At 44.6% G+C, this 16410-nt stretch overlaps 1 protein-coding gene across 3 annotated transcripts in view; it reads right to left on the bottom strand.

Moving 5' to 3' along the window:
• The window catches only part of dennd1b (DENN/MADD domain containing 1B), a 99698-nt gene that overhangs the window by 42526 nt on the left and 40762 nt on the right, over window positions 1-16410 (bottom strand). For 2 of the 3 annotated variants that reach the window (XM_031575465.1, XM_031575468.2), the window contains exons 6-10: window positions 11721-11790; window positions 9340-9420; window positions 8186-8245; window positions 5117-5170; window positions 4719-4829 (exon numbers count right to left, since the gene is read on the bottom strand). In XM_031575465.1, coding sequence (XP_031431325.1) covers window positions 4719-4829; window positions 5117-5170; window positions 8186-8245; window positions 9340-9420; window positions 11721-11790 — 376 coding nt within the window. The remainder of the gene's footprint in view (window positions 1-4718; window positions 4830-5116; window positions 5171-8185; window positions 8246-9339; window positions 9421-11720; window positions 11791-16410) is intronic. The other variant, XM_031575466.2, reaches the window with a different exon arrangement.

The raw sequence follows: 16410 nt of genomic DNA on the forward strand, positions 1-16410 counted from the left end.
ATACTGTACACTGCTTCTAATCTTTCTTTCTTTCTTTCTCTCTTTCTTCCTTCCTTCCCTGATCATCCAGTTGTGTCTGCTGCATGGGCCGTGCAAACTCCTCTTGAGTCTAGGTCACGCACTGTTAAGTAAGTCACGACTGGAGCACAATCTGCAGATGAGTTCACAGAGGATGCCCGTCTGGAGAGTACAATTGATGATCTCAATTCAATTGTGAGGTGATGAAGTTTTCTGTTGTTCAGTCCAAAATGATACAACAGCCCTATAGTCTCAGCAGTAATCTGTATATTTCGACACACACTTCAGTTCTCGAGGGGACTCTACCCTTGGCCTGACTGACCTGACAACTCTAATGTTGACATTCAGACAGACTAGACAGTCCTACATGGCACATACATTGCCATCATGAATGAGTGATGCTATGAATGTTTCAATACTGGTGTCAATGCCTATAGCTGGGATTTAATGCTGTTGACAACACCATACATTTTGAGCGCTAGTGTAAACAGGTAAAAAATGAAATGTTGAAAATAAAGATCCATACAAAGCTTCATGCAAAGGCCTAAAGTTTTTAAAAAACAGTCTGATCTTTTCAATCACCTGATCTTCTGTATTTTTCATGTGCTTAATCGTGTCTTTATTAAATACATTGTTTAAAAATGTTAGTTAACCATTAGATTCATTACATCAACTAGCATACATTCTTTTAGCAGAAACAACCTCTGATAAACATATCTTCTAGCTGACCATTCCTCCTTAAAAAGACTTTGAAGTCATTCTAGACTGGCTTACAGAAATAACTGTTTGGTTACTGCCACAGCATCTCCACTTCTTCGAGGTTAGGACTTGGCCAGACTAATCGCTTTCTATGTTTAAGCCATTCTGTAGTTGATTTATACATTCATATCATCATCATCTAGTTGACAATGTTCGATGTTGAAATCATCTGCACTAGTGAAACGCAGTCAAATGTGACCGAAGTTAGAACTCTAAATTGTAGATGAAGATGCTACAAGTTTGTACAATGTGCTCATAAATCGATCATCTTAAAATAAATCTAATGAAGTAAAGTAAGTGATGGAGCACGAGGTCAAAAGTAAGATCAAAAGCTTAAAAATAAATGAAATTTAAAAAGCCTTTCCACATTCCACACACATAGTCTTACACTCCACAGCTACACTGTTCCTAATCACATGCTAGAGCAAAACTACACCTAGAAGCCAAGACAAGTGATACACAAAAAAACAAACCCACCACAACTGGGAAAAAAATGAAACAAAATAAAAGACACTTTTTTTTTCCCAGAGAGAGAATGGTGCAGACAGGGTCCGCTGTGTATGGCATGTGTGACTGTGGCAGACTGTGTAAACGAGAGCAGCGATTCCTCCTGACACCGGTGACAACGGCGCAGTCCCACGCTGACTCCCCGACACCCCCAGACACCCCATGAGTCTCCCATCCCTTCCCTCTCTTCTCATGCGCTTGCTTTCTTTCTTTCGTGCTTGTTTTTCTCTCTCTACAGGCCCTCTGCTTGTTTTTCCTCCAATTACCGCGACGCACGCTCCCACAGTCTGTTGACAAACGCACAGAGCCACTGCGAGCCAAGACGACCACACAGGTGTGCCACTAACAAGTAGCCGGCGCGGAGAACGACTAAAGGGGTGGAAAAGACACTGGGGGGTGGGGTGGGGGGTGAGAAGGGGCAGGAAAAAAGAAAAGGTTATACAGGGAGGACAGAGGACACCATGCATCACCAAATATAACCCTCTCTGTTTCTCCTCACACACAGATCCCCCCACACACTCACACACACACACACACACACACTCACACACACACACACACACACACAAAAGAAAAAAGAGAATGAAAGAAAATGATGGCACTGGAGGAGAAGAATTTATAAAACCATTGATGAAAGATGAGGGAACAAGACCAGGAGAAGTGAGAAACTCAACAACAAAAAAAGCAAAGCAGCCAAGGAGAGCCTGACGACAGACAATCAGGGCAGAGGGTTGTGAGAGAGGAGAGAGGGGAAGGGAGAGGAGGAGAGAAAAAAGGAAGGGCCACAGATGAGGGAGAGGGGAAGCGGAAAGACCAAGAGAAAAAGACGCAAGTGAAAATAAAGAGAAAGCGAGTGAAAAGAAAGCTTGAGGGGGGAAAGAGGTGAAGCGGTGGGTGCTGAGGTGGTGGAGAGACCAAGGGGGTGAGCATGAAGACGGAGGTCAGCAGCACCAGAAAGAGGAGATGGAGGAGAGGCTGGGTGCCAGTGTGGCTCGGTGCGGGCAAGTGGGAGAAAGAGAAAGAGAGAAAGCGAGAGCGCGAGAAAGAGAAATAGAGAGAGGAGGTGGTGGTGGTGGATATGGGCTCTTGTTAGTGTGCTCCCTGACAGCGCGATGAGGAAGAAGGTTGAAGGCTGCTGTCAGGAGCCAGAGGGGGGTGATGTATGTGTGTGTGTGTGTGTGTGTGTGTCCGCGCCTGTGTGTGGTTCGACCGGCGGCAGAGGTCTGGCGGCCTGCAGCTCTCCACTGCTCTCCCAGCTGACTAGTTAACGGGGAGCCCTGATGCAGCACAATTATACGGGCATGTGACAGGCCGCCACGCTCCGATGGACCCCCGCCTCGGACAGACAAGACCCGCGCCAGGCCCACCATTGGCACAGAGAACAGGGGGGAAAAAAAGAAAGGAAGGGAGGAGGAAAAAAAAGAAAGACAAGAGGTAGCTCCTAACCTGCGGTCACCAAACAGCAATAAGGCAGCTGATGTGTCCTGTGTTAGATCATGATTTATTCCTTTGCTTTGGTGAGACGAGGAGAGGCACGCCAACATGTCCGGTGAAGACTGACATGGCAGGTTCACTTGGGGAGGTGGGGGCGGGGGGGGCGGGGACGGACCCTCACCTCACCCTCCTCCCACCTAAAAAAAACATATTGAGGGACTGACTGCAGCATGCATAATAAATGTATTCCTTCTTTTTCCTTCTCTCCTTTCTATATCTCTCTATCTCTTCCGTCAGTGGTAGGCCCAGCTGGACCACACCCAAGCCAGCTCGAAATCCTCTTACTGAGCGTCTTGGAGAAAACAATGCCACAAGTCTCACACACACAGACACAGACACACACACATCAATATTCACATTTCTGGGAATGGTGCACGGGCAGTTTGGTGCTGTGGCCCACGTGAACACGGGAACTGGTTAAGAGTAGGATGAGGAGGACGGATGGTGTTTTGGAGCTGCCAGTGAGATGAAAGGCCCGAACCGGAGGTGGAACTCCGACCGACCCACTTCAGACGAGCCCTTGCGTCGTATTAGCTTCACCAAACCCACACTAATTTGTCTCTTTGCATCAGACGGATGGTAAATCAACCCCCGACACCCCCGCCCACCCCACCCAAAAAAAAGAAAATCCTGCCTTCCTGTACAGAGTCAATAAATGAAAACGGAACAAAGCCTTTCCCGCGGCCAGGGAGTGTAATGATTTACTCGCCTCGACCCGCTGGTGTCACTGCACACACGATATGAGCTGGCCAGCGTTTTTTTTTTTTTTTTTTCTTTCTTCATACCCCTAGCTTTCTTTTCTAGAGGAATGAAATACTCAGAGGACTGGGCAACTCTGAGCTGACTCCTACAGGCCCCCACACACACACACACACACACACACACACACACACACACACACACACACACAACCACCTCCACACCTATCTCATCCCATCCCATCCCGAACCTTCTGGTGCACAGACACAGGACACGCCTGGAAGCAGCAGCCAAGGAGATAGTGGTGTGGTGGATGACATCACCCGCTTCGCTCTATCTCTCACTCCCTCCCTCCTTCCCTCCCTCCCTTTCTCCGAAGCATCCTGGGTATTCCGAGAGCACGCACACGATAAGCCACCCGCCTCCCCCTCGCCTCTCCTGGCGCAAAGGGGCCGGACAGAAACTATGTGAGAGAGTTACAGCGCTAATAACTGATAATTTACGGCCGCCTCGCCGTCCTCGTCCAGAGTGGCAGCTCATAGTCGACCTGTGGTTTTGGTGGTTTGGTTCCACACACACTCACACACACACACACAGTTCTAGCCAGTCTACGAGATGGCTACACTGATTCCCCGGCTGCGCAGATCCTTTCGCTTCCTGAAATGCCATGATCTCACTGGAGCGTGGCTTCCGGCGGGACAGCTAGGCGTGTTCGTGCTTCGGGAGAGACCTGCAGTGGGGTGATTTGTGTCTCTGCCTCCCCGACTCAAAGCGCCGAATCTGTTCTAGGGATCAAACCTGTGCGTGCTTCATTTGAGAGTTCAGACTCAGCTCATATATCTTATGTCATCTCGGGGAGGGAGAGGGAGAGAGAGGGAGAGGGAGAGAGCAACCACAGCAGATATTGCAGGACCTATGAAGCCAAGAGTGTGTGACTGTATGACGGCATGTACACACATAGTTCCAGGGTTGTTCTGGGAGAAAGTGTGTGTGTGTGTTTTTACCTACTTCTGATACACACACACACACACACACACACACACACACACTTTGTCCCAGAACAACCCTGGAACTATGTGTGTACATGCCGTCATACAGTCTGGACATGGGTTTGTCTATAGATGAGCATGTATACACATACATCTGTTTCTGTGCATGCATCAGCATCAGTACATGTGTGAGTGGCTGTCCCTGGGCAGGCCCGTGAGGCTGCTGAGAGAGGCCGCTGGCTGTATACTCACAGTGCTAAGCTTGCTTGAGGTAATGATGATGCGCCGCTCGTGCAGCATGCTGGCGTACAGCTGGAGCATGTTGTTCACATCCACAGCCACAAAGTACTCAGTCAGGTTCCTCTGAGGGCACAGAGCAAGTGCCATCAATATGATATCGATCATTCTATACACACACTATTTTATATTCATTACATATACACACACACTGTTCTACACTACTTTAATCATGGTCATATGGTATACAGTATGTACTCATACTAACCAAATTCATACATTTCAAATCAGGAATAAAAACGATCTGCCCTTTAATTTATTATAAAACCACCAGAAAATAATATTTTAGGAGTCTTATCAGTTTTCAAACCTTTACAAAACACAATGTGAGTGGAAAACAAAAGCGTTCTTACACTCTCAGGTATGGTGGGAAGTCCATTAATATCAGGAGCAATGAAGTATGAGTGCTAGAGATGACAATAAAACACACACACACACACACACACACACACACACACACACACACACAGAGAAAGAAAGAGGTTAGCAAATATTTCACACACCATTCAAGGACCAAAGGACGGACCGAGAGGAAAGAAAGGAGAAGGGGGAAGGAATACAAAAGAAAAGACCATCCCTTTGTTCAATGATTTACCACTCATCTTGTTCATTGTTTGATTTAAATGGTTCACGGTTGGGATTGTGGCAGGTGTGTGAACGGGAGAGAGAGAGAGAGAGAGAGAGAGAGTGAGTGAGAGAGTGAGAGAGAGTGTGTGTGTGTGTGTGTGTGCGTATGTATGTGTGTGTGTGCGTGTGTGTGTGTGTGTGTGTGTGTGCAAGCGAGCGGTGTCATGCATATTGCAGGAGCAGTCGATACGGGCGTGGGTGCCCCAAGAGAGGGCCTCAGACGTGAGTCTGAGACGTGGGCATGTAGAACAAGGTCTTTATTAAAGCTTCAGAGGCAGAGAGACTGCCCCGCTCACTGCCACTTCGGAGACCGAGCGCGCCGCGGTTCAAGGACAGGGCGAGCGGGGACACCATTTTAATACGGGGGAAATCAAAAAGACGAGAGACGAGAGGGGCAGTTAAGAGGAACAGACTGAAAAACCCTGGAGCGAGGACACCTCGGCTGGCGAAGACCACATCCGTGGCTTGGGGTGCATGAGGTCAGGCTGCAGCCTTCAGACTGCAGATTAAATCGGCATGTCCTTACATTTCCAGCCGTGGTAGAGCGGACTTTACCAAGTCTTTACCGCTTCCGTCTTCTATTCCGCACTTTATAGGCATTTCCCACTCAAACTGCATCACCGTAAAAGACACTGTGATGACTGTGATGTGGCCCTGTGATATGCTTGTAGAGAGGAGTTTAATGAACATAGAAATTTACGGCACTTGAGCGTCTTAACTCCGAGTGTGGCTTCATTGATGGGAACAAGGGGTTGTCGTAGGAGAAGAACTAAGGGCTAAGAACCAAAGCTGGTTGTGAGCGTGTGTCTGTATTTACTTTCCCACAAACTTGTGGCCTGAAGACACACACACACTCAAATTCACACACATACACAGATCACTCTGCAGGGTCTGCAGTTCTCTGACTTGCCTGTGTGTGTGTGTGTGTGTGTGTGTGTGTGTGTGTGTGTGTGTGTGTGTGTGTGTGTGTGTGTGTGTGTGTGTGTGTGTGTGTGTGTGTGTGTGTGTGTGTGCGCGCGTGTGCCTGTCTGTGTGTGTGCCTGCCTGTCTGTGTCTGTGTGTGTGTGTGTGTGTGTGTGTGTGTGTGTGTGTGTGTGTGTGTGTGTGTGTGTGTGTGTGTGCGCGCGCATGGTGGGTGGGTGATTGGAAGTTGGGTTGAGAGGCGGCTACAGCAGCAGCATTCCAGCTGGCTCCATATCTGGCTGGCTGTGTTTGTAGAGATCGCATATTATCATACAGCTCGTTATCAATGTCTTCTGCTCCACTTTGCTCGGCTGAGCTCTGCACTCCATCAAAAAAAAAAAAAATGAAAATAAATAAATGAAAAATAAATAAAGCCAACACGGGCCTGCTGTTCTGCTCTCGTCTGACAAGGACGTGGGGTGAGGAGCAAGGGGTGGGGATGGGGGTGAGGGCGGGTGTCACAGAGTCCTGCTCCCTCATATTAAGGTCTTCCGCTGCACAAGGCCACTGCCCAGACACACACACAGCAGGACTTCACGAACCACGATGTATAGCTACATACAGAACGCACACTCACCTATTAACAAACACAAAACACAACGTTTACACAAAGAAAGACACAAATACACACTCAAAGACACTGGCTTCATAACAAAAGCACAATCACACACAGATACAGAGCCTAGTGCCTAGTTTTACAAAACCACCACCACCACCACCCACCACCATAGATATAGAGCATGAGACGGACTCAATGATTTATTTTGTCCATGTGCCGTGTCATCCTCACCCACTTCCCACTCTGGAAAGCCCAGCAGAGAGGGGTAAGTAAGCCCACCACCTCAGAGAAGAGCCCAGTGGTCAGACACAGGAGAAGGCAATCCTGAGAAAAGCCCTCCATTGATGACTTCCGTCTTATGTCAGTCCTCAGCATAAAGCCGCCCTGGAACCACATCACTCCTCCTCTTATTATTGTACTATGACTGTGCCCCAGGCAGCAGGGACAGACTTTTATGTCTTTACGTTGAAAAACCTATGAAACCTTTTCACTTTTCCTGTAATTGCTGAGCTATGATCATACATTCAGCAGTCCTGCCTTGATACCAGGAATGCGCTGCTTAGTTTGCTTTTCCCAGTGACCAGAAACGTATATTTTTAGCCAGTAAATGAATACACTGTCTGGCAACTGCCACTGGGTTTCTGGATTAAGCTGTAAGGAAATAATGGGACTGTCAACACTGACATGTCACTCCTTGAGGACTGTGACGAAATGTCAGGGAGAAAAAAAAAAAAAAAAACCTGCTGCTGTGTCAGACGATGCCACCACTGAGGATAACAGCGTCTGAAATGGCGGGATGCAGACTTTCTTACAGAGAATGATAAACAAACTTGGGAGGAATACGAAAACAATGAAACTATTTCAAGAGCTTGTGTTGGGGGCTGCAGAAGCCCACTTCTTGTTTTCTCTTTTAAAAGCTGCTGTTTATCTAAACATGTGATATGTGGGTTAATAGGAAGAGCATCAAGGAGATTTTTTGAGCACAATTGCCTTTCCCTCTAAAGCCACACCAAAGACATGTTTTCTGATATTCCAAAAGAGAATACAGCAGTGGAGCGTGCCATTAATCATTTACAAAGTTTGATTGTTTTCCAGGAAAAAAAAGAGTAGACACAGACATCACAAACCCAGGATAGTTTTGTTTTTTTGGTTGGAGTGTTTAAAAAAGATGGCAAAGGCTTATTTGGCGAAACTGGAAAAATTATTCTCCCTCATGCAATTTGTGCAAGGTTTGTGGGAGTTTTCTTTCGTTCCCACTTTTTCCTTAACTCACCGGTTCTTGGCTTCTTGAAGCGTTCACTACTTGCCCCGTGGCAATATGCAGCCACGCAGTCTCATTGGGACAGACAGAGACAGACACAGAGACAGTTGAAAGGAATGGAAAGTTGAAAGACAGAAACAGAATGTTGAAAGTAATGGTTGCTTTTCCATGTTGCCATAATAAAAAAATTTAAAAAAGTCATCAACAAAATATCGCATACCCTTTTCAGTCAAATGCTGAATCTAAATCCGCGTTATTGCTTTTTCTGATTATGATGAGTTGCCAGAAATTATGAGTACCAGACAAAAACAGCTGTCTTTTATAGAGGCAGATGAAAATGCCTGTAAAACCATTTAAACTGTAAATTCATTTCTCAATACTCATGAATTCCTGCAAAGTAGTGGGTCCTTACAAAATAATTAAACCACTTGGGGGGGTTTGGATTGAATAGGAGTTACGTTTTTTTTTTCCTGGAAGATTTAAATATATAACTTTAAAAAAAACAGTTTTCCCCATTTCTGTCTTCCAGAATAATGACACCAGCACTGTTACATGTTACAGTACAACTGTTGATGATATCAGAGCAAATCATGTGTGAATAATAAAACAAGTGTGTAAACTGTCCCAAGTGTGTAAACTGTTCCATGGGTGTGTTGTATGAATCGCATGGACATGTATAATATACATCTGACCTTATGCAGTAAGTTGATGATGGCCAAATTCCTACCTTGACCATTACTAATAAACACAATTTACTGAGCAAAATGCATTCAAAATCTATCTTAAGACAAAGAGTGGGGCCACTGTGACACACACAATGCAATTGGCTTCTTTCACAGTTGTAACAGATATGTAGAGGTCTTTTTAAGGATAATACCATCCAGTAAGAATCCAAAAGATAATCTCAAACCCTAAAAACATGCCAGCATTGCTCACCAGACTGACTTTATTTTTAAACACACTTAATCCTGTAGCCGATAACAGGAGGGGAGAGTATGATGAGTTGTGAAAGTGGCCATTAGGGTTAACAGTGTCCAGGGGAGTGTTATCGCTGAGAGACGCTGTTAAAGCCACTTCTGTTTCTAAACAAAACGTCAAGTCCCCACCGGCCCACCACCACCACAAACCCGCTGCCTACACCACGGGCCAGTACTGTGAATACCTACCACACTCAGATTGACGGGAGTGTTGGGCTTTGGCACGGGCAAGCTGTGCAGTGATTCTAACATGTCATTCAAGTCATCCTCCTGCATAGACACAAGAGTAGAAACAAAACAGCAGTGTCAACAAAACATGAATGAAACGGGAAAAAAACAAACAAACAAAAAAAACAAATGACAAATCAAGAAAATTATTTGTCAATTCCCTACTCATTTCAGAGGGTGTCTACTAAAACTGAATAAACCCAAAGGGAAGAGAGAAAAAAAGACCTGAAAAGAGGGAGAAAAAAAAACATGAGACTGACACACATTTAATGAGCAATCCAGAGGTTAAGAGACTAGGCTGAGGCCGCTGCAGAAGCTTATTATTCTGGGGATGATTTACGACATACATCGGCTGTTGGTAATTAACAAAAAGGTTTCCCCGCTCAAAAAACAAGGGGGAAAAAAAACAACAAAAAAAGAATTGGAGGCTTTAAGTGGCTGTCAGAGATCCGCTCTGCCACAAAACCAAGGCCCCAGGATTATGCGCTGGCGTTTTACGGGCCTTTCTGACAGGACGATGATTTACTTTCCCCGGGCGGCACCTTCGACATGCCCAGCGTCTTGGAGTGTTGAGCAGTGCTGTCGCAAGGCCACGGGTCAATAACACATCAAACAAATTTGTGTTTGTCTGTCCCCGACCCACCTCCCTTTTTATGTTTGCCTCTCTTTCTATCTCATATTTTCTTTACGCATGTTGTTTGTTTTTATGTTTTTCAGAGTTTTCTCGCTTCTGTGCATTAGTTCCAAAGAGAGGTTTGCTGCCTCTCTTCACGGCCAAGCTGGATGCTCACACGCATGGCCAGTGACACAACCCCCGGGAAACACTTCACCCCCACCCCCCCACCCCTTTGTCGCCCCCCCCCCCCCGCCCTCACCACCCCTGCCCTCTCACGTCAGTCAGCATCTCCTTCACAAGCCATGGCAGAGACAGAGAAGGGGGGAGGCATAAACAAAAACACATCATGTATCCTCATCGCGCCCTAACCTACACTTAGGCACTTTCCTCCTTTGAGCAACATGGCATATTTGTGAGGTACATAAATATGGGGTGTACACAAAAACAGCACTTCTGTCATGGGACGACAAAACAATCTCTCCCTCTTCGCTGTGTTTGGACAATTCTAACTTGCGCATTAACAACTTCACTAAAGGCTTGTCTCTAGATGTTATGTTCTTAAGCTTGCAAATAAAAACAATGCCAAGAACCCTCAGCTGAGCTACGGCTGATGACTATTGTAGATACTGCTAAGCTATAAATAGATGCAGTGACACCCCAGACAAGAGAATGACAATAAGAAGTTGTGTGCTAAGTGGTTCAGCCGTTTGCATGACACAACAACGTTTCCTTTGCCCTCTGACTCCGGCGTGTACTTAGCCGGTGATTTGTTTGCATGAGGGAGGCTTGCCCTCCTCACCGTGCGCCTCCCCTCCTCTGAGCAGCTTTGTTAAGGCATAGCTGCATGTCAGGCATGCTGATAGCAGACTCCTCAGCCTTCCCCACAGCCCTCGAAACGCTGCCTCATCATCCCCGAGCAACATCTCATACGGTGGAAGAGAAGTCACATACTTTCCACCCCCTTCTCTCCTTCAAACTTTAAAAAAAAAAAAAAATTCTGCCGATACTGCATAGCTTCGAGGAGGTGATGAGGAAGGGCTGTGGGGTGGGAGGTGGGGGAGAGAAAGTGCTGTGTATTCCCCTGCCATTTGTTTTCCACTAAATCTTCAGGAATGAACTTCAGTGTTGGCGATTCAGGCCTCCCGTAGTGACGGCAGCTCGCCGTTCACCCACTAATAGGGCTCTGGGTTCAATCAAATTACATTACAAACAAATAGGATTTGCAAGCTCAATGTTCATCAGTGAAATTTCGGAATTTCTGACTCAATAGAAATGACCAACAAAATAATTTGCTCTCTAGGTCGTCAACCTTACATCTGCCTTTAACTTCATTTTTTTTTTTCAATCTGAACTTTTATTCTGTCAACTGCCTTCTGTGAGAGCGTGACGGTTGTTTTCTCGGGAGTGGTGTGGGTGTGTTTGGTGGCAGCGTCGTTGGTTTGGCCAAGGGAGAAGTCGGTTCTGTGAAGTGGAGACATCAGAGAGCTAGCTCTGGAGAGCAAACGTTAGCATGCGGGGGTGTGAATGTGGCAAATGACCCAGACCTTGTGCAAAGCCGTAAAAGTATTAGGCTTTTTGGAGGGGGGGAGGGGTGCAGAGGGTACAAACAAGGCACAAAGCCCTCAAATGGACATGATTTTTCTTTCAAGCCAGATTACACGTTGTGTCATTATATTATGTAATTATATGTCAAACTTAAAAAAAAATAAAGTTTTTCTTGACTTGCCTGGTGTTTTGTTAAGTAGTCGGCCAGTGTATTCAGCAGCTTGTAGTAAATCTCAAACCAAGGGAGATAACTGTAGGGCAGAGAAGAAAATTATGGCTGATATACAACAATCAGTAAATCTTTACTAACCTCATTACTTAGTCCAATTATTCAGCTAAATCAAAAACTGCCCAGGCAGAGATGAGAGATGCATGCGTTGTGTATAGGGCAAGAAGTGACTGAACAACAGCTATTAGAAAAGATTCACATAACAACAAAGATAATCAGAACCAAAAGAACCTACCAAACTTTGTGCTTTGCACTGAGCAACACACATATGACCAGAAAATGGATGTTAAAGGTTACACTGACAATACACCACATACATAAACACGTAGCCTACATATATGTGTATTGTGTGTGTGTGTCTATCTATATATATTTGTGTGGGTGTGCGAAAGAAAGAGAGAGAGAGAGTTCACTTAACTGTCAAAAACATCATCACTGTTACATTTTCTTGTAAATGTCTGCAACTAATCCTAAAATCACTGTTTTTCCCAACCAGTGCAGTTTTGTCAAATAGTAGTTTCAAAAATGGTCATTTTCCATACCAGGAGCAGAGTTACAGTGCAGCCCTTGCTAATTGTGGTATTGTTACCCAAAGGCACACAACATTTCAAACATTCTTGGTGTGCTTTTGAAGGGTAAGTGGTGGGGGAGGTGCAAAATAAAGTAAACTGATTTGGTTTCTTCGCCTAAAAACACCATCCACTGTAGATTCATCAAAATATCGAAAGGACGCGGCAAATTTTACAACCATACTGTGCCCAGGTGCACGAGCCAAGACTGGGTGCAGCCAACACCCAGCTTTTCTTGTCTTTTACCTTCCTTAGGAAAACAAAGAATCCTTCTTCCTTGCCAGCCCAATTTCACTGCAACAAATGCTTTAAGTATAATTTATTCTATGTACCTCTGTTTTAGCTAATCACATACCATGCTCACCAGAAGCACTGCGGATGTGGAACATTGTTTCTCTCTCTCTCCCTCCCTCTCGCTCTACATCTCTGACAGATTCTTGGCTGACTTCATATGATTTTTAAGAGGTGGAACGAGGCCAAGGTTTTGTTGTTTTGGCTTGGGTAAAAAAAGGCTCAGTTTCAGTTCTTATGCAATGTGGTGTGATACTAAAGGCAAAGGTTTGTTACATTTTGGCTTTGTGCAAATATGCATTATATTTGTGGCTAATATCTTACACTTACACTTACACTTCATTAGTCTGATTACATCACAGATTTGGACCACACTGGGCGTAAATCAGTCATGTAAACAGACACACACACACACACATGTCTGTTTACATGACTGATTTACGCCCAGTGTGGTCCAAATCTGTGATGTATATGAAATGTCATGTAAACAGACAGAAAGACACACACACACACACACACACACACACACACACACACACACACACATATCTGTGTGTGTGTGTGTGTGTGTGTGTGTGTATTTTTAGGAGTCATATATGTTTGTGTACATATACACACACACAAATATATATATATATATATACACACACACAGAGAAATGCATTCTTATACATACAAGAATAAGTAATTTAACTATTATACATTATATGAATGAAAACACGAATAACTGCCACTATTTTTTTTATTCATCATGTCCAAATGTACTATGCATTATACAAACTCTAGTGCACACAAGTATGCTGGGAGTTTTTTTTTTTTTTTTTTCTTTCATCCTTTCCTCACCACTCCCCCCCATTCTTTTTTTTCTTTTAAATACATGGGTCAGTGAGCACTCTGCAGACTGGAATTAACAGACAACAAGAAAACAATAAAGTGAACGTAATGCAAATTTTCATATTGCTAAATCCTGCACGTGACATGCCAGGGCCAGGGCTATGCGGCCATGCGAGACAATCTCCTGAGTCGGAGTGACCATTAACCTGAAACAATCAACCCTTAACATGTTAATATTTTGACATCCGCATGTAAAACTTCTCACAATTTGGGTCATCCTTGGCGCAAGTGATGACGACGTGTCTGAACTCAAGTCCTTTTAAAGACCCTAAAGAATAATGCTGGATAAAGTAATATTTTCAGCTTTGTGGGTCTTTCTAGAAGAGCCAAACTGTTGTAGGGTTGCCACCCAGAGTGACCCAGCATTTCAGAAATCCCTACATCGAACCTCCACTGAAGTGCTGTTAGGCTTTTACACAATAAAAAGGCCAAAAGCATTATCTTTCCAAGTCTCTTTGTTTAAGACGTTCGGCTCCTGCTATTTAATCCTTCATTTTTCACGTGTGAAGGTTGTTTAAGCCCCAGTCTACCCTGTCGGAGAGGCAGACCAGGCCTCTGCACCCCACGCTCCCATTACGACCCTAAACGAGACGGCATTCGGAGCCAAATAAATTATTTGGCCGTTTGAGCAGCGAACCTTGACTGGGAGACATTCAAGGGAAGCAGGCATACCTCTTCAAACAAAAAAAATTAAATATCTAAATAAATAAATAAATAAATAAAACAAGAAAATCTGACATGGTGCTTCATTTAAATGCAATAAAACATCACATTCTTTTTCCAAAAAAAAAATTATGGAGAGAAAGAAAGAAAGATGTTTCCCCTCCTTCACAGTTTGGGGCTCAAATCTGTTTGTGTTCCACAAATCCTCAGATAGGGAGACATCCATCATGCCAGAGCTCCCTGAAGTTGTGCAATCTCTCTGTGCTACAGCTCTAAGCGAGGATGTATACACGAAAAATAAACGAGGTAATCTGCGGCATGCTCACAAGCTCCACCACACATTTATCCTCCCGCCGTACCTACCACACTCAAAAGAGGCCTTCAGGCAGATAAGCACACTTTAAGGAGGGTGATTTAGTGCCAACGCACAGACAAAATCATTATTAAAATCCAGAAGACAAAGGCTCATCTATAATAAGATGTCTGTGATAGAGTAACATACAATCCAAATGCGTTGATGGTGATGAATTTTTATTTGGTGGAGTGAGGGTGTTTTAAGCACCAACATGAGGTCATCATTTCTTTTGCTATTTTTAATTCAGGTGGTAATGCTAACAGTAGTATGTTGATGACTGATTGGTGGGTTATAGTATCACTGTGTGGGGGAAAAAAACTAAATATATGGACTACCGAACTAGAACAAAAACAAATTAGCATGTATGCAACCACATTCTGGAAGAAACAACAACTGTTTACTTGACTAATGCATCTCTGGCAGCAAAAACGTCTACGAAGCTTGTATACAGATTCCTGGGCTCCCTGGGTCCTGAATTACCAGGTTTTGAATCGTGGTCTCTCAGTCTCTCATCCATTCAGACTTTGTGTAAAGAATGTCACAGAGTCTGCATTCAAAAGGTAGCCAATAATACAAACTAGTACTCCTTACCAGCAGCCGTTGGAACACCCAACTACATTAATTCATGTGAGAATGGTCAAACAGCCAGCACTTGGTTTAACAGAAAATCATGCCACTCTGCCACCAGTCGGTCAAACAGCGTTTACTAGCATCTTAGCCAGACAAAAAAAAAAAACTTATATTCCCTAGTCCCCACATGGGTCTTAAATGAGGGCCTACGCCAGGGCTCTTTGCTTTGGGCCTTCATAAATAACTTGCACCGTGTAGCTGGCCATGAGGTGTGATTAGGCCTCGCCTTTGCCCCTAGTAAAGGTTAAGCAAAGGGAAGGAAGTGTGGCCCGTCTGCCTGCTAAGTGACCACTAACTGCCATGCAGCCGTCTGGTTTAACGGCGATGCCGAGTCTCAGGGATCACATAAAAATGAGATTGAAGGGGTTGACTGGTGGGGAGGGATAGGGGGTATTTGGTTTTTTTCCCCCAGCTATTCCTTTGTGATGTACAAGACTGAAGGAGAAAGAGGAAGAAGTAGAGTATGGGAAAGAGAGAGAGAGAGAGAGAGAGAGAGAGAGAGAGTGATAGTTGAACTTGGTGAAATGAAGTAGTTTTGCCTGAAGGGAGCTGGGGCCTATGGGGCAGGAGCTAAAGCCACAGTACTACAAAGGGCAACCGAGCGCTGGCCCACAAAATATCTAAGGGGAGCCAGACAGAAAGTACGAGAAGAGAGAGAAAGAGAGCGAGAGAGAGAGAGAGAAAGAACTGGGCAGTATAGCCCTGGCCCACATAAAGCTGTCCTACTCATTAGGCAACTTCCTCATGTAAGCAGAGGTGACAATTTTATAGTCCCAGCACTTCAACAATCACGCCTACTCAAACTGTTTTAATTACCCTTTCTTTCATTCTCTTACCAGGAGGATGGAGAAGGAGGGATGTGAGATCTACTCTTCACATCAACTTTCACTGATTTATAATCATTACGAGGATTTAAAACATTCTGCAGAGTTTAATGATCACCTTTGCCATTTAATGAAATTAACTTTTAGGAAGATGATTTCCATACGTTTGCATCTATGCTCTAGTGGGCTGGAATCAAATGTGGGGTTTGCACTTTAAAGGTGACATGCACTCAGCTGGAAATAAAAAACAGACGGGGGGAAAAAAGAACTTGAGATCCCACTGTTTTATCAATGCTAAATAATTCTCCCTCATATCTCGCCAGAGAATGTAAGGTATTTACTTACACAGGATACACCATCATACAGGAGCACATCCATATGAAATATACTGTCAGCCTGTACTGTGCCTTTAATGA

The sequence above is a fragment of the Clupea harengus genome, chromosome 10, assembly GCF_900700415.2.
Source record: "Clupea harengus chromosome 10, Ch_v2.0.2, whole genome shotgun sequence".
NCBI lineage: Eukaryota > Metazoa > Chordata > Actinopteri > Clupeiformes > Clupeidae > Clupea > Clupea harengus.